At 55.2% G+C, this 20109-nt stretch overlaps 1 protein-coding gene across 1 annotated transcript; it reads right to left on the bottom strand.

The window, feature by feature from the left end:
* Nucleotides 1–584: 584 nt before the first annotated feature.
* On the bottom strand, nt 585–18325 carry Ccdc102a (coiled-coil domain containing 102A). Its single transcript, XM_004625948.2, has 9 exons — nt 18166–18325; nt 11727–12465; nt 9965–10191; nt 8580–8688; nt 6554–6670; nt 6049–6258; nt 4335–4505; nt 3391–3494; nt 585–1142 (listed from the first exon to the last, which is right to left on the bottom strand). The coding sequence occupies exons 2-9, from the start codon at nt 12315–12317 to the stop codon at nt 1013–1015; spliced, it is 1659 nt and encodes a 552-aa protein (XP_004626005.1). The 5' UTR covers nt 12318–12465; nt 18166–18325; the 3' UTR covers nt 585–1012.
* Nucleotides 18326–20109: the final 1784 nt, after the last annotated feature.

The following is a 20109-nucleotide window of genomic DNA, read 5'->3' as shown; positions in this document are numbered from 1 at the left end:
CACACACACACACACACACACACACACTAAATAAATGTTTAAAAAAAAAAAAAAAAGAAATTAAATTCCAAAAATAAAAGTTCCTGGAGTTCCGCTGCCTGAGCAAGGCTGAAGGAAAGGTCTCCTCGTCCCCAGCAGCCACATCTGCCTCTGGGCAAGCTCCCATCTCCTGCGCCCGCCGGGCCACCACTGCTCTTGCCAGGTACTCTGACATTCACTCACCTTCGCTGGGCTCTGGATGAACGGCTCTAACTCTTCTGATTACTCTATAAGACATCATAATCAACAGCTGGATAAGCAGGGGCTCAGAGAGGGCAAGCATCTTCCCTGAGGTTATACAGCCAGTAAGGGGCAGAGTGGAGGTGTGAATCCTTCAGTGGCTGGAACTCAAGTCTTATCTTCTTCAGATTAGATGGGTACCATACCTCTTCCTGCCCTTCACAGCTGAATACCAGACACCTCTGCAGCTCAGATGCTCATTCATCTCATTCATTCATTCAGCTCCAGTTCAGTGCCAGGTATAGGCTGCTGCAGACCCCCTCCCCTTCCCCCCACATCTGCTATGCTCTCAGGACTCTGCTCAAGAACTTGAACTCCATTTATTACAAAAGCTTGGGTTCATCAAGTTGTATCATGAACAGGTCCCCCAGATCACTAAGGTGTGACAAGGGGCGCCGAGCTGGGGTCCCTGTACACTTCCCTGACCTGGCCCACTCTGCACAAAGCCTGGGTGGGTGGGGTCCCCTGGACTGGCCTTGAGCAGTCCTTTGTTTATAAAACCAAAAGGGCCCAAGGAGTCCTGGGCACACATATGTAGAAAACAGGGTTCCCTTCCACAGGAGCGCTGGGGTGGGGTTGGGTGAGGAGGGGCACCCATATTCTCTTGGGAGAGAAGAGGTGGGTTCAGCGATCAGGGTTGGGACCCAGCGCAAGCACAGCCAGCTGCATCAGTCTGGGGGTCTAGGGGCTGGGCTTGTGGCTCTGGGCCAGTCCCATGCAGCCCTGGGAGGCCCTAGGCCACCTGGATTTGCAGGTCCTCATCCTCGTCCAGGTCGCTGGCTCCATCCCCTGCCTCCTCAGTGCCAAAGCGGGCACTGCGGATCTTCCCGAAGAGGGGGGCATTCTGCTGCTGCCTGCGGAGTCTGTGGGATGGAGCAACAAGAGGTTAGAGGACAGTCTGGCCCTGCCACCTCCTGATAGCATGGCTGCAGCTGTGCAGACAGCGGCTAGTTTCCCTACTGCTTGCTGGCTGCCAGGCATTCTTCACTACTTTTGCTTCTGTGAGGCACGCCATACTGTCATATCCACCTACAGACAAGGACACAGAGGACCAAAAAACTGAGTGACTTGTCTAAAGGCCTGCTCCTAGGGCTGATGGAGCAGGGGGTGGCACTGGGGGTGGTCTGAGACCCTACCTTCCCACTGTTGGTGAGAAAGTGCTTGGCCCTTATTCTCTCTGTATTAAAATTCCTAAAGCCAAAACACAGGAAGCCAACTCAGACTCCCAGCAAGTGAGCGGAGCTGGTGGAGAAGGTGCCCATCCCCCGGCCCCAGCAAAGCAGCCGCCCTGCTGCATCTTACTGGAAGGCATGAATTATTAACACGGCAGGGAGGGGCGTGTGCCTCCATTACTGTGGTGATTTAGTGAGCTGTCCCGTATGATCAGTAAAGCGCAAAAAGTTGGAAACTACGAGGAGGTGGAAGTCATGGTGGTCCTGCCCTCCCCACGAGGTGCTGGGGATGTGGGGAGTTTATGACTCCTAAAGAATGTGGCCTGGACTTTGGGACAGCCCTCAACGGTGGCCTCCAGATCTCACTGGGCGGAGATCCACGACTGGGCCGCTGCACAACACTTGAGAGCATCATCTTAGGCAGATGAGGAAAGTGAAGAGTAGCTGACTATTCCACGGGCTCAGCTCCTGAGCCTGCCCTCCTACACACGACACTGCAGCACACAGCAGGACTTAGTACACGCTCAGCAAATGCCGGTGCCAACGGCCAGGGGCCCAGCATTGTGGCTTTCCTCTTGGGCCTTGGTTTCCTGGTCTGCCAGTGTGCTAGAGAGAAGATCTCGCCTTCTGCCTTGCTCAAAGGAATGCTCTGCTTGCAGCACAGTTATCCAACCCAACCTAGGCCCCTCCCCAGGGGCGGCGCCAGTGGCAGCAGCAGCAACAGTGAGAACAGCTATACCAGCTGACGATTACTCAGCATTTATGGCAGGTTTTTTTTATTTTTATTTTTATTTTTTTGATACTGGGGATTGAACTCAAGGCTCTTGCCTTGAGCTGTATCCTTGCATGCTTTCTCTCTCTTGACCTCACTCCTGCCTTTTTTTCTTTCTTTCCATTGCTAGAGATGGAACCCAGAGTTTTGTGCATGCGAAGCGAGGGCTGTACCACTGAACAGCCCAGCCTTCCCAGCTCTTTTTCTATATTTTATTTTGAGACAGGATCTCACTGTCACTAAGTTGCCCAGGTTAGGCTTGAACTTGGTAATCTTCCTGCCTCAGCCTCAAAGAGTGCTGGGATTACAGGTGTGCACCATGAAGTCCAGTCTTTCAAGCACTTTTATAAACATGAATGAGCTCATTTAATTCTCACAATGACCAAGGAGTGAGATTTATTATCATCCCCACCATACAGATGGGAATTTGACCCCGAGATGTTTACTATCCCAAGACCTCCCAGGCAGGCTGGCTGCAGAGGGAAAGAATGCAGGTGACAGGGTGGCCAGCCCTGGGTGCAGGAAGCAGGTCAGTATGGGGGCCTGATGTCCAGGGCCTCCCAGCTGTGCAGGGGGTACTTGGACCTGAAGTTCTCTGACATCTCCTGGCTTGAGGGGACATGCAAGAGAAAAGGCATGATCCACAGAAAGCGGGACCCTCAGGCTCGGCCAATCTGATGGGGTCTCTGCATCTCTCTGCCTTCCACATCCCTGCTGGCCTGGGATGCCAGAGGCCTACATTTCTGGTAACTTCTTGTTCTGTTTTATTTTTCTGCAGTGCTCAAGATTGGACCCAGAGCCTTCACACTGAGCTATATCCTGAGGCCTTTTTTATTTCGAGACCGGGCCTTGCTACGTCATTATGTTGACCAGACTGGGGCTAACTCTTCCTGCCAACAATTCCCAGAGTGCTATCCCTCATCTTTGGCCTGACCTCCCTGGCCACCCCCCCAACCAGCTAGAGGAGACAATTCCAGGTTCCCCAGCTGGTTTGGCTTCCTGCACCCACCTTCCTGGTTTCCTGACCCTGGCCTTTCCTGCCTTGAGGGGACAGGATTCTGGCCCCAGGACCTCTTCCTTCTCTGTCTTCCCCTCTGGCCTTCTTAAGGGATCCAACAGAAGGTCCTGAGGCAGCACCTGGATGCCCCCCCAAGTCCCCATGCCCACCTGGACTGCAGGTGTTCCAGCTGCACCTGCAGGTTCTCGCTCTGCTCTGTCTGCTCGTCCAGAGACCGCTGCAGCTTCCGTGCCTGGTTGTGGGCCTCATCCAGCTGTGGGCGAGCAGGACCAAGGGCATTTGGGTCGCCAGGGAGGGGCAGCTGGGGCCCAGCTACTCTGCTCCACTCTTGAGACTATGCCCTTCCAGGGCTTCTGCTCCTGAGGCCTAGTCAAAGCCACCTGTCCAAGCAGCATCCTTTCTGCTCCTTCCTCTCTGTCCCTGTGGTGTCCTCTCCAAGTCTACCCAGCCCCCAACGCCCTAAATTGCAGACCCATTGCCCACCCACTTACCACCAATTCCTACCAGCCTGTCTGCCTATGGGGACACTCACCCCCCCCGCCCCATGCATTACCCATCAGCACCCACTCATCTGCCTGTCCACACGCCCCTCCATGCTCCCGACCTTGTTCTCCCTTCTCTCTGGACTCATTCTTCCACACACTCCTGTAGTATGCTGTCTGTCCATCTGTCCACAGTCTACCCATCCAGCCCTCCATCTGTTTGTGCACCCATCATCCACCCATCTCTCCCTCCAGTCAGCTGACATCTGCCGTTACACCTCATTCATCTATCCTCCCTCCCTCCTCTCCCCTCCATCTGCCCACCTAGTCCTGCATCCATCTGTTCACTCATCCATGGAGTCTCCCTTCTGTCCTCCATTCAGCCGTCTCCACACCCTCCCATTCATCCATTCAGCCACTCGCTCACTCACTTGCTCACCTTGGCCAGCTTCCCCCCTTTTGCCCCCACACCTAACCTAGCACCACCTGCCACCCACCCGCTCCCTTTTCTCTGGTGCCTCCTGAAGTCCCGCCTTGCCAGGCATTGTGGTCCCAGCATGGAGCACGGGTGGCCCTGCAGGCTGCTCCCTTGGCCCCTCAGGCACACTTGCCTCATCCTCAGCCTGGGCCAGCTCTTTCTTGAGCTCCTCCACCCGCAGCCGCAGCTTCTTCACCTCAGCTTCATGCTGCTCCACCCGGCGGTTAGCATGGGCCAGCTCAGCCACTTTCTCCTGGAACTGTTTCTTCAGCTTGCCATGTACGTGCTTCAGGTCTGCCAGCTCCTGCAGGGGACAGAGAAGGAGGGCTCAGGTTTACCTGGGCACCACACCACAAGTCCCATAGGTCAGGTAGCACTTGGGGTGCTGGGTGTCTTCTCCCTGGGATAGTCCCCTGCTGTCCCAAACACCAGCACTAAGGTTTGGGGAGTGGCTGGGAGCAACAGATGGCACTTATTGGGGTGAGAAGGCTCAGGAGGCAACAGAGAAGGGTGGGAGGTGGCTTCACTTGGGATACATGACTGTGAGATATGAGCAGGCAGCTGGAGCCAGGGCAGGATTTGTGTGGGGAGGAGGTCTGAGGTCTTTGGTTATGAGTCCATGGCACTTGAAGTGCTAAGTCTGAGAACAAACTAAGCTGAGGAGTGGGTGTGGGAGGCAAGAGAGGAGAGGCCAGAGCAGCTGGGAAGAGCAGCAGCAGCCGTAGAGGAAACGCCTTGCCCTAAGCGCCAGGATCCGTCAGTTCTCCCATTTGTGAAGTGGGGGTGATGTCTAAGTCTCCCGAGTCCAGCTTTTCTTTCATCTCCTCCAAGCCCAGTGTGGTCTGTGTCTCCACTGGCCCTTGCTGCGTCTGGACAGCAGCGGCCTTCACACTGGCCTGCCCTCATGCCACTGCCCGCCCTGCTGGCCAGGCCCCAGCCTCACATGCTCTGGCCCCTGCTCACACTCCACAGCGATGCTGGCTTTCTTGTCCCTCTAAAGTGCCACGTCCTCTCACCATGGGACGTTCTCTCACATGACCACCCATTCTTCTCCTTTCCCAAATGAGGCTACCAGCAGTTAATGTCAAATGCCACTCCCTCAGGAAGGCTTTCTAGGACCCTGGACACAGGCCAAGTCCGCAGTAGTTCCTCTTCCCATGTCAACCATGGAGCAACACGATCGGTATAAGCATATGTGATACAGTCGGCAACTTGTGGGTCCCACAAGCCATCAGCTCCATTGTGAGAAGAGGGAGAGCCAACACCTGTCTGTTCACTGTTATTCTCATAGCACACAGCAGGTGCTCATACTTGCAGCTACTGTAATTGTCACGGGGCCTAACCTCACAGTAGGTACTCAATAAGTGCAGTTACTGTGAGTGCAGATGGCCTAGCATACAGTAGGTGCACCGCAAACGCAGCTACAGCTTGAACACTTCTTATCCAACATGCCTGGGACTAGAAGTGCTTTGGATTTCAAGTTATTTTTGGATTTTGGAATATCTGCATCTCCATAAGAAAGTATTTAGGGTATGGGACCCACCCCAGCACAGACATGAAACTCAGTTATGTATGACTCATGGACACCTTGGACACAGAGGCAGAAGATAACCTGACACAATGTTCTGAGTGTGCATGGGTTTCCTCTGGGACCCATCGTGCAGGCTGTGGGGGCTCAACTAGCGGCCCCATGCTGATGCTCACAAACTTTTGACAGCTGAAGCCTTTCAGATGTCAGAGTTTGGATTAGGAAGTCTCAACCTGTAATTTACCAGCAGGCCTGACGCGCAGGTGGTGCCCTGCTGGGGCTGGGCGGGGAGGCCCTGGCCGCTGTCCTCCCTGCCCACCTTGTTCTTCTCGAAGAGTGCGGCCTGGCTGGCCCGCAGGTCGCAGTCCAGGGCACTGGTTGTCTGCCGCCGGCGCCGGGCCAGGGCCTCCTCCAGGTCTCCGACCTGCGCCCGCAGCTTCTTGTTCTCCCGCTCCAGGCCCAGCTTCTCAGTCTCTAGCCGCTCTCGGCGGCCCCACTCAGCCGCATTCTCAGCCTGCAGCCGCTCCATCTGCAAGAGGCAGGATGGAGTGAGACTCCAGAGGGAGGGGGGGCTGAGGGCCACGCTGCCCCTCCACCTCCTGGAGCCAAAAATGGCTCCAGGAAGCAGATCCAGCTGCAGCTGCTATAATTAAGCTGGGCTTCTTTCACGGTGTGCAGGATGTGGGGGTGCTTCTGGTCCCTGTATGGGAAAGGGCCGCCCCCTACAGATGGGGACACCCTCAGAGCACAGACCTGGCTCCCGTTCCCTCCCAGTGACCAGCTGATGGCCAGCTCCAGTCCCCCAGTTCTGCCGGCCACCTCACCTCGCCCCTCAGCTCAGCCATCTTCCTGTCCATGCTGGACCGCGCGCCCAGCTCATCCTCTAGGTCTTCGGACATGCGGCCCAGCTCGTCCTGGTGTGCCTCCTTCAGGATGCTAAGCTGTGAAGACATTGCCTGCCTGGTTACACGAGGACCCCCAGTATAGACCGGAACTGGCTCTGGGAGACAGGGCGGGCACTGGTGCGGGGACACCTGGGGTCCCGAGCAGACCCTGACTCTGAGCATGCTTCTGCCTCTCGTCTCTCCCCCTTAACACCTAGCTCCCCCTTCCCTGTGTCAACTCTTGTCTGTCAGCCAAACAGCAAACATAGTGAGCTTTTATCCATTTATCTATTTATTTATGTTTATTTTTGGTATCAGAAATTGGACTCAGGACCTTGGACTTGCCAGGCAGGTGCTTATGTCACTGAGCTATATCCATGGCCTCACAGTGAGTTTTTAAGAAAGACAAATTCAATCTCCATCTCTCCCTAATACCAAAAGCCCCTGTGATGGCTCACAGGTGCCTTGGAATAAAACCTGACTCCTGTGGTCTCACAAAGCCCATGCGATCAGAGTCCTGTCTCTTTTCCTTGTCCTCACTCTTCATCTCTTTCCCCATAGTTCACCGTGCTCCAGGCTGTGTGGATGCCTTTCTATTCTGCAAACACACCAGGTTCCTGCCCTCTGAAGGGCCTTTGCACATGTGGTTCTCCCTGCCTGGGACATCCTCAGGTAATCTCCAGGGCTCTCCTGTGCTCATCTTACTGCCCACCAGAGTGCAAGCTGCACGGCAGTGACCAGAGTGGAGAAGGAGTCTGAATGTGACCTGCCTTGGGCCTGCTTTGTGCCAGATGTCATTGAGTCCTTGTGGCAGTCAAGAGAGTAGGGTCTTGACATCCTAACCTTACAGATGAGAGAAGGGAGTCCACCCTGGGATTATGGGATCTGCCTGCCATCCCTGTGTCCTGCACTCCCTTGACACAGAAGCCCTCAGTGCATACCACAGATCTAAAAACTGGTCTGCAAGCAGGTGCACTGGGGCTGCTCGGGGGCTTTTCAATGAACACAGCACCCTACTATACAGCAGCAAGCCCCAGCAAGCTCTTGCTCCATGCAGCCATATGGCAAAGTCTTCAAACAGAATGTGGTGGGAGAGATGCCAGATACAAAAGAGATGATTTCAGCTGAGCTGCATAGTGGTGTTTCTTTCACTTTTTTTCAAATAAGTACACCTCACAGTCTGAAAGTTTAAAGAGCTGGCCTCCGGGACAGCAATCCCAAAGATGATGGCTGGTTCTGGGAGATTTTAGTGGAAGAGTAGTCCCTGGCCTCTTCCAGGACTGGGGTTCAGGCTCTCAGGGCTCTGAGCCTCTCACCTGGACACCCAGCCAATCTAGCCAGGCTTTTCCTGGGTGACTGCGCCCTCTGGTGGCCCTGGGAGCTGTCAAGGAGCAAGATGTGGCAGCCAGCCTGATCCCATCATCCCAGGGTGGACTCCCCTCTCTGAGGCCTCTTTGCTCATCTGTAAGGTTAGGATGTCAAGACCCTACTCTCTTGACTGCCACAAGGACTCAATGACATCTGGCACAAAGCAGGCCCAAGGCAGGTCACATTCAGACTCCTTCTCCACTCTGGTCACAAGGCCCCGTGAGATCCAGCCCCACTGTGCCTCACTGCCCACTGGTTATAGCCTCAGTGCCTCCCCTGTTGTACCCTCTCAAAGTTTGTTTCTTCTCACCCCTTTAGATCTTACGTCAAATGTCACCTTCTTAGAGAGGCCTTCTGGAGCCCCCGCCCTATCCTTCTCAGTCTGCTTGACTTCTCTGTGGTCATGGATTTTCCTCCCTGGTCACTGTCATTTGCCCACTCCCACCCTCTACAAAGTGAGCTGCTGAGGGCAAAGGTCCCCCTTAACCCCTGAACTCAGAACCACCACCGAATGAGTGAACTGCACTCTCTCCCGTCCCCACTGTAGACATTCATGTGTTCCTGCCACCGGCTGGAGGCTCCTCATCTCCAGACTGACCTGCTTGAGCATCTCCTGCTTGGTCTTGCTCAGCTCCTCATACTTGATCTTCCACTGGCTGAGCTCTCCCTCCAACTTCTCGATGTTTCTGCTCAGTGCCAGTTTGTCCCTGCAGAAGTGAAGACAGGGAGGGACAGGCAAATGCTTATTTCAGTGCATCAAGTTGACTTTTTTTCTCAAGCAGCAGAAATGTATTCTCTTGTGGTTCTGAAGGTCATGAGGCCTAGATCAGGTGCTGGCAGGGACGGTCTCATTTCTGATTGTGAGAAAGAACCTGTACCGCGTCCCATCTCCCCCACCCCACCAGCCTCTGGCAGTGGTTTGCCTTCTATTTGTGGTGCTCCTTGGCCAAACAAGCATCACCACGACCTTCACCTCCACCTTCACAAGGACACTGGGGTTTTTCTTTTTATTTCTTGCAGTGCTGAGGAACCAAACTCATGGCCTTGTCCATGCTAGGGAAGCCCGCTACTGCTGAGCACAGCTCTGGTCCCTATGTTGATTTTTCAAAAATAAAGTCATGTGTGTAGCTAGATTAGACTATATAGCTCTTTTTTTTTAAAAAATATTTATTTATTTTTATTTATTACATTTATTTATTGTGTGTGTGTGTGTGGCCAGCTCAGCCCACCAGGGGGCAGGGCTGGCTGGCATGTGGTGCTGGGGAATTGAACCGTGGTCCCTGTGCTTTGCCAAGCTTGTTTCAAGTAGGTGCTTTAGACCACTGAGCCATCTCTCCAGCCCAGACTATATAGCTCTTGAACAGCAAAGCTGCACAATACCCAGTAGCACCAGGCTGTGCCCTCTGAACTGCCCTGACCAAGGTTAATGACCTCTCAGCAGTGGTCAGTTCTCTTTTCACTTGACCAGCTGACCGATCTGACTACCCTGAAACCATTTTCCTCAGTTTCTCCTTCTCTCAGCTGCCTGCCTTCTCCTCTCTTCTCTGATGCTTCCCCTACCTCTAGTTAACCTCTAAACCTGGCGGGCACCAGGGCTTCCTCCTCCAACCTCACTGGCTCCAGCCTCCCATACCACCTGTTGGATGCCCAAGATGTATTAGTAGAACAAATAAAAAAAGTCTTGCGTTGGCATATGCCTATGATTTCAGCTGTGAGGCTGAGGCAGGAGGGCTGCAAGTTTGAGCCCAGCCTGAGCAATTTAAATGCTTAGTGAGACCCTGTCTCCAAATAACAAATTAAAAAAAAAAGGCTGGGGATATAGTTCACTGGTATAGTACCCAATACCGGGGGACAAAAAATCCTAAACTCAAAAAGCTCACATGGCATTGCAAATGTACCTTGGTGGGTCTTGTGTTCGGTGACACTGATTTTTTCTGGGGCTCTGAGGGTGCCCTAGCCCCCTGCCTGCCCTCTGAGACTCACTCTCGTTCCTTGAGCAACACCTTCTGGGACTCATCCAGCCGCAGCCGCAGGGCAGTCAACTTGGAGGCGTCATCCTCAGTGGCGCCTGTGTCCTCCCAGGGGAGCCGGCTGCGCTCCTGGCGGCCTGAGCTGCCCCTTGGGGCTCCAGCCCCAATGCTGCGCGTCTCCCAGCAGCCCTCGGGCTCCTCTGGTCTGCTCTTCAGCAGGGTCTCCACCAGCTCCAGCTCCTGCAGGGACCAACAGGGAGGATGCACCAGTCTGCCACACTGTCCCCTTGGTGACCCTCTTTATGGGCTCTCACAGACCCTGGGCTGGAATCAGCTTGCTGGTGACTTTTGGCAAGTGCTACTGTGCCTCTGGACCCTTGCTTCCTCTGCCGCTCTCTGCCTCTCCATCTCTGAGCCTCTTCTCTTACGTCCTGAAACTTCAGAGTCAGCTACCAATATTTCCTATGTCTTGGAAGATTCCTCAGGAGAGGTGATGAGTTCCCCATCACTGGAAGTATGCAAGTACATATCAAAGCACAGATGCCTACCATAGTTGAGGACTAGATTCCCTCAAAAGGAATTGCCATTCTATGATCCTGTTTTTCAGGGGCAAACACTGAGGCATGATGAGGTTGAACAATCCTGGAGCAGTGACCACCTCCTCTGCCCCCTGTATCTCAGATTGTCCAGCGAGGGACACCCTGAATGTCACCTGTCTAAAGTCCCTTTGCACAAATGGGGACATAAGGAAGTAAGGGACTCATATGGGCCACAGAGCACAGAAACAGCAGGGCTGGAGTGCAAACTCAGACGCTGACCCAGGGCTCTGCCCACTGTGATGACCATAAGGAGAGGAGGCCCGCAATAGGAGCAGGGAACACTTCCTGCAAGCACCTGGGAATTAGGGCTTCAGGCCCAGGAGGCAGCAGTGGCAGGGAAGGGGCTGGCAGCCAAGAGTTGCAGCTGGAGCAGCTGAGGTGGGATCCTGCCCCAGGTGGCCTTCTGGTGATTGGCATGCTGGCTGAAGGGGGCTGCCCTCTGCACGCACCCTAAATCCTGATGACCAGCTCAGACTCTGGAGGCAGCTGGCCTGGGCTCAAACTCCCAGGCTCTGGTCATCAGCTCAGACCTGGCTCAGACTTGCCCTGCAACTGGAGTGCTCAAGAAGCACATTCCATAGAGGGTGTCTGCGAGGGTCAAGGAGACAACATGAATGGATGGGAGGCTGAGTGGTGAGGAATCCACTAGTGTGGTCTTCTGCCTCTGGGCTCTTGCAGTTCCTTGTCCTGGAATGCCTCAGGCACTTTATACAGTTAATTCCTACTCACCCAGTCTACTTAAATGGGACCTCTTCTAGGAAGGTAACTGTTTAGCCAAAGCGTGGGTCAGGCACCTCCTGTGTGCCTAGTGACCCCTGACCCATTCAAGTTGAACAAATACATTGGATTGGGCTGTAGCTACTAATCCTGACTTCCAGCTAGAAGGTTGGCCCCCTCTCCTATCTAGAGGGGACGATTTCTCCATTCTGTTGATTTCTTAGCTGTCAGAGTATTGAGACCACCAGGAACTGGGATTCACCATCCTGGGTCTCCAGAAGGGAGGCAATTTGGGTCGCCCTCTTGAGAGCTGAGTCTGACCTGGAGGTGTGGAAACTCCCAGATAGCATTGCTTATTACTAGCTTCTTCCGGAGCCCCCACTATTTGACATCGCCTCATGTCTGGCTGGCGCCACAGCCGCCCTCCTCCCCAAATTCACAGCTTGGCTCTATGCGCACCTGGCTGTCCTGCGGCCTCTCCGACCCGATGTCGCGCACAGGCTCACGCTCCCGCTCAGCATCGGGCTCCGAGCCGTCGTGAATCTTATCCACAGCAACCCGGGCGCCCCGCAGCCGCGCCAGCTCGCGGCCCCGAGCCTCGCACTCGCCCTGCGCCTCCTGGCGTTCGCGCCGCGCTCCTGCCAGCTCTTTGGTGAGCGCGTCCAGGCGCTGGCGCAGCTGGCGAACCTCTTCGCGTGCGCGATTGCGCTCGGCGCGCACTTTGCTCCACTTCTCGCGCCAATTGGCCGTGCAGTCCGACCACCAGCGCATCGTCTTCTCCATCTGCGCAGCCCGCGCGCGCGCCTCCTCCAGCTCCCGCAGCCGCAGCTCCTCGCGGCTCTCCCAGTCCCCATCCGCCAGCAGCGCGGGAGGCGGCGGCAAGGGCAGTGCGGGCGGTGGTCCCGGGGAGGGTGTACCGCTGGACGGCGTGGGTGGCAGAGAGTCAGCAGGCCCCATGCGCTCGGGCGACGGGCTGCCTAGGATAGTCAGGAGGCTGCCCTTGGACAGCTGTGGAGACTCGATCAGACGAGGACTCGGCCCGTGGCTCATGGTGCGGGCAGGAGGGCGCTGGGCTCGAACTCGCAGCCCGACTTAGGGACAGCGGTAGCAAGGCGGTACAGGAGCGATACTCCGTGGCATGATGGCTGCCACGCCCCACAGCGCTCCTGGTCACCAGGTGGGGGACCCCTCGTTGGATCTGCGGGAGAACACAACCATTCTTAGGCTGTAGCCACCGTCAGTCTGTAAGATCAGCCATGCACAAGTATAAGAGGTGGGTTCCAGGGCTACCCCCTCCAGCCCAGGGAGGGCCTCAAGACATCCTGCTAATCCCTGCTCTCTGGTTGCCAAGGGGACCTGGAAGCATGACTCCTGTCCTTTACCTTCACAGCAGCAGGCCACATGTGCACTGGCTGGTTCCCATTATCCTCAGATCTCATCTGAGACATCCCCTCCTCTGAGAAGCCCCTCAGACCTCCTCTGAAGGGCTCATCAGCCCAGGGCTCTATGTGGGCCTCATTTATTCTTCTCAGATTTGAAGTGAGAGAACATCTTACTGCCGCTTACAGTATGTATGAGCCCCAACCCAAACACTGGTAAGGACTTGAAGAAATGCATATGTGGGTGACAATAATTGAAAAACTCCAGTGGCTTCGATGAGAGTCATGGGGCGGTGGAGGGTTACTGCCTTTTTCTGCCAATGCCTGTGTCTCTCTTCTGCTTCCCCCACACTCTGGGCTATGCACTGGGCTTTGTCATCATGGGCTTCACTGTCCTTAAAAATAAAAAAGGCACCTGTCCTTCTCTGCCCCCAATCGACCCTACACTCCCACCATGTGGCCTCATGCTAACTGCCACTGCAGCTCCTTTAGGCGGCCCACCCATCTCCTTCACCATTGGGTTCAGCCCTGGTCCACAGATCTTCACACCTGCTCTGAAGATGTACATTTTTATCTCCCACTCTGGAACAGGAGATTGAACCCAGGGCCTTCACACTGAGACGCAGCCTCAGGCCTTTTTAAAGATGTTAGTTCACTTTTTGAGACAGGGTCTTACTCAGTTGCCCAGGTAGATCTTGGAGAACTTGAGTCCTCCTGCTATAGCCCCTTCTGAGTGACCAATGTACTGTGGGTGGGGCTCTCCCCACCAGAGATGGGCCTTGTGCCTGGGCTCCCACTGCCTGGCAGCCCTCATCCCAGTCTGACCTGAAGCCTCTCTTTTGTGGTTATCAGGGGATCTAAGTGGAGCGGGAACCCACCCCCTAGCTTTCCTCCCCTCTGCTCCTGTTCACAGCCCATCCAGCATGGCCAACACCCACCACTGCCCTCCCTTTCATCTGGCCACAAGTACCAGACTGGCTTCCAGCTCCATGTGACGTGTGAGTTCCTGACCTGGACACATCATCGCTCCTGGTTCCTTGTCATTCTCCCAGGACACTGTGCTCTCAAGTGCATGGGTGCCTAGGAAGCCATGAGGGGCCTGAGTGCAGCCTCCCTGGCTGCCAGCCTTCTGGACAGGCTGCCCCTGGGGCTCAGCCCTTGAGTGCTGCTGGCACCCCATCCTGGGCCCCTTTCTCTTTACCTGGTCCCCTGCCTGAGCTGTCCTTCCAATCTGTTCTGCACAGAGAAGCCACCTGCCCATGCTGGGGGCATCACCCTGTGTCACAACTAGTGGCAGGGACTCCTCTCTCACATCAACTCCCACCAGATTTCCTCTAGGACTCCAACAAGTCTTCTAGTCCCAAAGAAGCCCAGCCACTGCCCCGCCACCTGTGTACTGTCAGGGTCCACACATCAGGGTCCTAACCTCTTCCCCAAACACACTTGCAGTCCCCTAGCTCCCTTTTGCTTTTGTCTCCGGGCATCGCTGACCTCACTTATGTCCTCAGCCCTACACAGTCAGGCATCACAGATTATGTCACCAAGTGGAGCAGTGCCACGTTAAATTCACAGATTACCAGGGTTGCTCAGGAACACCCCCACTTTTCTCTATCCATTTGCCTTCCCTGACATGTCATCCAGACCCAACTCCATCACTGACCTCATGGGAGCTACAGTATCTTTGTGGGCCTCAGTTTCCCCACCTGTAGAATGGGGGTGGAGTGAGAGAGCCCAGGATTTCCTCAGCAGAGGTGGCTTCAGATTCAATGGATGTGTTCTTAAAATGCAGTTTCTTGGTCCAGCCCACACAGCTGGGAATGTACATTTTAGGAGTGCACACTGGGAACATCCGAGCACATGGTGATGTCGTCACCCACAGGTCAGCACACACATGCACATATGTCCCAGCCCAGTCACACCTGAACAGTCACCAGACGTAGTTGCACAGATCCAGATTCCACTCTAGGTGTGCTGCTGGCACTGCAAGTGGTCCCAGGCAGGCTGAGTGCCACTCTGTGACTCAGTTTCTCTGCCAGTGCTCTGAGGCAGTGGCCTCTGTACTCAGGAACATCCAAACACCTGTGTACCCGCAGACATGTCTGCAGGCACACATGCAATTCCACGCCCTAAAGCACAGATGCAAGACACACAGAGCTGCATGTGCACACACCTCTATGGACACAGACACACCTGCGGACACACGTACACGCATGCACACAACAGCACACTGCCAGGCACGAAGCCAGCAGGGACAGATGCTCATCCCTGGATCACTTAAACATGCACACACAGACACACACACTCCCCTTTTCCCCATTTTCCTGGCCCAGCTCCACACGGAGAAACTCTTGGAAAAGAAAAACAATGTGTGTGTGTGGGGGGGAGGGGTGGAAGCATAGTGGTGGCAGGAAACCCAAGTGCCAGCCAGCACAGTGGAGCCAGCCTGTCCTTCTGCTGGGTTCTTCCTGAAGTCCCAAAGTAACAGAATAGCAGGGAGGGGCACAGCCAAATCCTCTGCTTCTGGGACCACCAAGCCTGCTGTGGGGCTTGGCTGGAAGGGGGGCCCTGGCTCCTTCCAGGCATCTTAAGCCTGTGGCGTAGGGGCACAACAGGCGCCATCCAGGCCCCTAATGGTTTCCAGGCACCCATGAGCCAGGCAGGGCCTGAGGCTTCAGAGTCAGTGCCTGATCCTCTTCCCAACTGCCTGGCTGAACCCATCTAGGGGCGGGGGGAAAAGGGAACAGTGTGAGCAAGGAGATTCAGTAACAGCCACCCTGCTCTCCTCCTGCCGGCCCCGGGGGACTGTGTGCAGATGTGAATGGGAAGGACTGGGGGGGGGGGGTCCTGGGATGGTTTATTTAAAAGCCAGGACACCAGGAACCCCACACACCCTGTAGACCGAGATCAGCCAGACCCTGCCTAGCAATACTTCCCCGCCCCCACCCTGCTCACATAACACAGCCCTGGTAACTGAGGCCAACGCACACTGTACCCCAGGCTCCAGTGGGCTGTACACCTGGCCCTTCCGCACCAGGCTCGGCATGTTCTTCCTTCAGGGATCTGTGGAGGTCACTCCCTTCATTCCCAAGGCCCCCTGCAGACTACAGACCCTTATCCCTCCTTCCTTTGCACAAGGAAGCCCTAGGTGGGAGGAGCCCTTGTGCCACTCAGAGCTTCTAGGAAAGACTCTGCATAAAGTTGGTTAAAGTTGACTAGTGCCATGGGGAGCAGAAAAGCTGATCCACGATCTTGTACCTTTTTATCTGGGCACCGAACTGAGTGGAACCCCAGGCCCCTCAGCTATGTTCACTGCCTGCTGCAGGACAGAAACAGAAGCCACTGAAAGCTGGGGCCTCATCAGCCCTGCTCACAGAAAGTAGCCAGCCAGAGGCTCCTTTTGTTCACAGACCTGTCTAGAACATCTCTCCCTCCATCTTTCTCCACCAACAAACTGCTACACAGCCTTGAAGGCCCACCTTCAGCATCGCCTGTCCCGGGAAGCCTTCCCCTTCCTCTGAGTATGCTACTGCTCCCAACGGTTTTTCAGCCTTGGTCACACTGTGAAGTCCAAGGGGGCATCTTAGTCCTTCTCACTGTCAGTACAGGGCCCAGCATACAACACGTACAGTGTGAATGCTTCCTGGGCTGATGGACAGATGATGGACATGTTTTAACGTTAGGGGGTTCCTTGGTGACCAGAGAGCGTTGAGCCATCCTACGGACCAGCAGTCAGCTTTCAGTTAGATTCTGAGACAGGTAGGTTCTGAGACCGACTGGCCAAGGTCAGAGTCAGAGATAAAAATGCGATTCAGGGGTCTAGCCTCTTGCCTGAGGGAGCCTAATGGACTCATAGGGGATAATTTTGTGTTTTGTCCCTTGAATATTTGGATCCATCTGTCTATACCCATTGAGAAGAATGAGCTACATGGAGGCCTGGCTGGGAGCCAGCTGAGGGGCTAAGGTCCCCAAAGCCCTGTCTTCCTCTCCCCAGCCACCTCTCAAGCTCAGAAACCCAATAACCTCCCAGAATCCTTCAGGTAGGGCTCTGGGGTGAGCCATGGCCACAGGCCTGGCTGTGGAAAGGGAGTAGAGCCCAGCAGGAAACCACAGAGGCCAGCCTGATTGGATAAGTGTAGGGCCCAAGGCTGGTCAGCCCACAGACTGTGGGCACCTGTCCTTCTGACCTGCTGCCCAGGCTCCAGCTGCCGAACCTCCAGGAGCAAACTGGGAGGCAGGGAGGAGGAAGATTAGGTGTTCAGGCTGGACCTGAGTCTGCTGTCTCCTGGCCTGTTCCCAGGTACCACCACCATCTCAGACTGAGGCAGGACAAAGATACCCTGGCTCAGTGATTCTAAGTCCTGTCTTTACAGAAGGGCCTGCTGCAGCTCTTCTGGACTAATCCACAGCCACGCAGCGCACTGGCAGAAAAGCCAGTGCAGGAGTACTGGGACTGGATGCCTCTTTTGCTTCTGACTACTGGAAGGGCACCATACCTCTGGGGACACCTACAAGATGGGATCCTAAGGTACTAGGCCCAGCAGACAAGCAAGGCTGAGGTGGGAGAAGGGGCTGCCCTCACAGGGTAGACCCCCAGCCACACCCCTGAGCAGCTCCCAGAATTAGGTGCACTTGAATAGCAGCCACCCTACTAGTCCTAGCTCTGCCATTCATCGTCTGAGTGGAGGATGGGAGGTGTTGCTAGCTTCTCTGGGCCTCAGTTTCTCTACTTATAGGATGGAGAGAGGCGCTAACAAGATTCCTCTGTTCACCAGATGTGCACTTTGTGCCAACCTGAACCAATCTCACCTGACACAGGCTCTGAAGCATGGGGTGGGATGCGGGTAGTGCTTCCCCTTCAGGTAGAGGAACTGGAACCACCAGCACAGCGGGGCAACTGAGACCTACTTTATTCTCCTCGCACAGAGCCACCCCTGTAGTTGCCCAACTTCTTCCAGAAGTTAGTTTTCTGCTGCTGTGGGCGCTGGGTCTCCTTTGCACCCACTTACTCACCCCTTCCCCAGCCTTCCCGCTCCCCCTAGCGGCGTGCTGTCGGGGCTCCCAGCCTATGGTGGGGGGCGATCCCGCTCCCCCACCGTGCAGCTCCTATTGGCTACCGAAGTCAGGGTAGGAGGAGGCGCTGTACTCTGATTGGTCAGTGCTGCCCATCCATCCTGCATTCGCCATGGTGACCACGTTGGGTCCCCCGGGAGAGTTCCACATTCCGTCCCCGCCCGCCGCCCCCTCCCGCCCGGCGCCCGCCCGGGCGTTCCGCAGCCCCATCCCCCGCCTTTTGCAGCCGGGGCAGCCCTTCTCACCCGAGGCCCGGTGTCCTGAGACTGGGGGTAACCTGGGAGGGACCTAGAAACTTTTATGTTTGGGGACTGCTGCGGGTGCCCTCACTACTCCGTCTCCTTCACGCCCCTAGTTTAACCCCTTCTTTCTGGCGGACGCTGCGGCCTGCGCGAGTTCCCGGGCCACGATGTCCCCCCGCCCCGCGCTCAGTCGCGGCCCTCGCTCACCTCGGGCCGGGGCCGCCGGGCTCTGGACGTCCGGCCGCTGCGGCTGGGTGGAGCGGGCACGCTGCTGGCCGCAGCCGACGCCTGGAGGCCGAGGGAGGGCCGCGGAGTCTCCTCCTCCCGCCCGGGGGAGGGGACGGAGGGCGCCGGCGGGCGGGGGCTGCGGGGTCCTGATCAGGAACGCGAGGAGCGCCCAGCCGCGACCGGGGGTGGGGGCGGGCGCCTGGGGCTGGGGATACCAGCCTGATTGTGGGGCGACGGGTGCGGGCCGGGACGGCGGGCTCTGCCGCAGAGCGGGCCGGGCCGACGGAGGCCCCACCCTAGCGTGGGGGCCGGGGTGGGGGGGACCGAAGGCTCGGTCGAGGCCGCGAGCTCGGCTTTCCCGCCTCAGGTTCCCCGAGCGCTAGCGACGTACCGGGAGCCCGGCTGTCGAAGTGGCACTGCTGTCCCCGCTCAACACGTGGAGCGTGTTAACCAAGTTTTTGACTGTTAACTACTCTTTTTGCCGGTATTGTTGTCCCAGAGTGGACGTGGGCCAAAGAGTCTGTGATCTCGCCGGGGCTGTTTTGTCCAACAAAAGAGTTGATCAAAGCAGCCTCAACGCCCGCGAAGAAGCACTTGCACTTCCGCCCCCTCCAGGTGCACTGCCCCTTGGGGGCTTCCTCTCTAGGGAGTAGGCTGTCTGCGGTCTAGTGGGGCAGAGGGACGTCTCACCATCGCATCCGCTCCCTGCGGAGGCTGCCTGAGGTTTGTCTGTTTTAAAACGAACGAAAAATTTATAGAAGTGAACTTGGCTGGAGTGAGTTAGCAATTAGAAAAAACTAAAAAATACGAAGCTAAATTGGTTTTACCTTATGATTTGCAGTATTTAGATTATAATTGCATTCGTGCACACATCAGACTGAAGAATGAATTAAGTGCTAATATTTGAAAATTTTATTTTTCTGACAAATAGAGTATGTGACATTCTTCTTTTCTGAGTAGGTTTTGCAGATTTTTTTTCCCCCAGAAGTATTTGAGGGGGGCCAGGGATATGGCTCAGTAGAATAAACCCTTCCCTGGCAAGTACAAGGGTCTGAGTTCAGTCCCCAGTTCCACCAAAAAAAAAAAAAAAAAAAAAAAAAGTATCTGAGGGCTTCCTCACACTCAAGGATCACTCTGAATCCTTTGATAACTCATCACTTCTTTTTGGAAGGTCCTAGTCACTTCCTTTATAAATGTCCTCTTTCTCTGTGGTCATCCACTGGCAAAGCTTTCTCCCTCTTGCTTCCATCAACTTCATGAAATCTCACACTTTCTGCAAGAAATGCAGTTTCGCTTGTCATTTCATCTGCTTATGTTCTTGGTGTGGTCCACCACTGATAGCATCTAGTAAAGGGTGGGAAACCAGTTTTGGTGGGAACCCACGGTCTTTGGTTAGCATTTATATATCGCTAATCTGCAAATGTCTTGGCTTCTTTTGCAGTTTATAGAGTCAGAGTTTGAGAGCTCTGGAAAAGGGCATCTAAAATTTAGAGCCAGGGAAATGAAGGCTCAGAGAGGCTCCTGGCTGAAAGCGTAGGCAGGGTCTCATGGCCAGCAAGCGACAATCTTAAACCCAAAGCCCAGAGTTCTTTTGCAGTTTTTGAAGGTAGAGAAGAACAGAAGGTGGTAGAGGCTGTCCTGGCTGTAGCCTCAATACAGTGAGGCCCTTTGAAGGAAGGAAACACGGGCTTCTGTCCTCCACTCAGGACATGGCTTTATTTATTTATTTATTTATTTATTTATTTATTTATTTATTGGGAAGTGTCTACAGGGTGTTCAGGGTCTTGCTACTAGATCAGACTCAGTGATCCTCCTGTTTACAGCCTCCCAAGAGCTGGGATTACAGGTTTGCGCCACCATAGCTAGTCTCAATTGCCATCTCAGCACTCCCTGGGAGCGGGGCAAGCATGGCAGGCCCGGGGA

Source organism: Octodon degus, unplaced genomic scaffold (assembly GCF_000260255.1).
Source record: "Octodon degus isolate 3935 unplaced genomic scaffold, OctDeg1.0 scaffold00011, whole genome shotgun sequence".
Taxonomy (NCBI): Eukaryota; Metazoa; Chordata; class Mammalia; order Rodentia; family Octodontidae; genus Octodon; species Octodon degus.
This window is presented reverse-complemented; position numbering and strand designations above follow the sequence as displayed.

What these genes read in the sequence shown, in the direction of transcription:
- Ccdc102a (XM_004625948.2), bottom strand. Translation starts at nt 12,317, where the DNA reads ATGAGCCACGGGCCGAGTCCTCGTCTGATCGAGTCTCCACAGCTGTCC. An exon ending in AGCAGGAGATGCTCAAGCAG is followed by an intron (nt 6,671 to 8,579) that starts GTCAGTCTGGAG and finishes ATGTCTTCACAG; the next exon opens with CTTAGCATCCTGAAGGAGGC. An exon ending in CACTCTTCGAGAAGAACAAG is followed by an intron (nt 4,506 to 6,048) that starts GTGGGCAGGGAG and finishes TGTCCCCTGCAG; the next exon opens with GAGCTGGCAGACCTGAAGCA.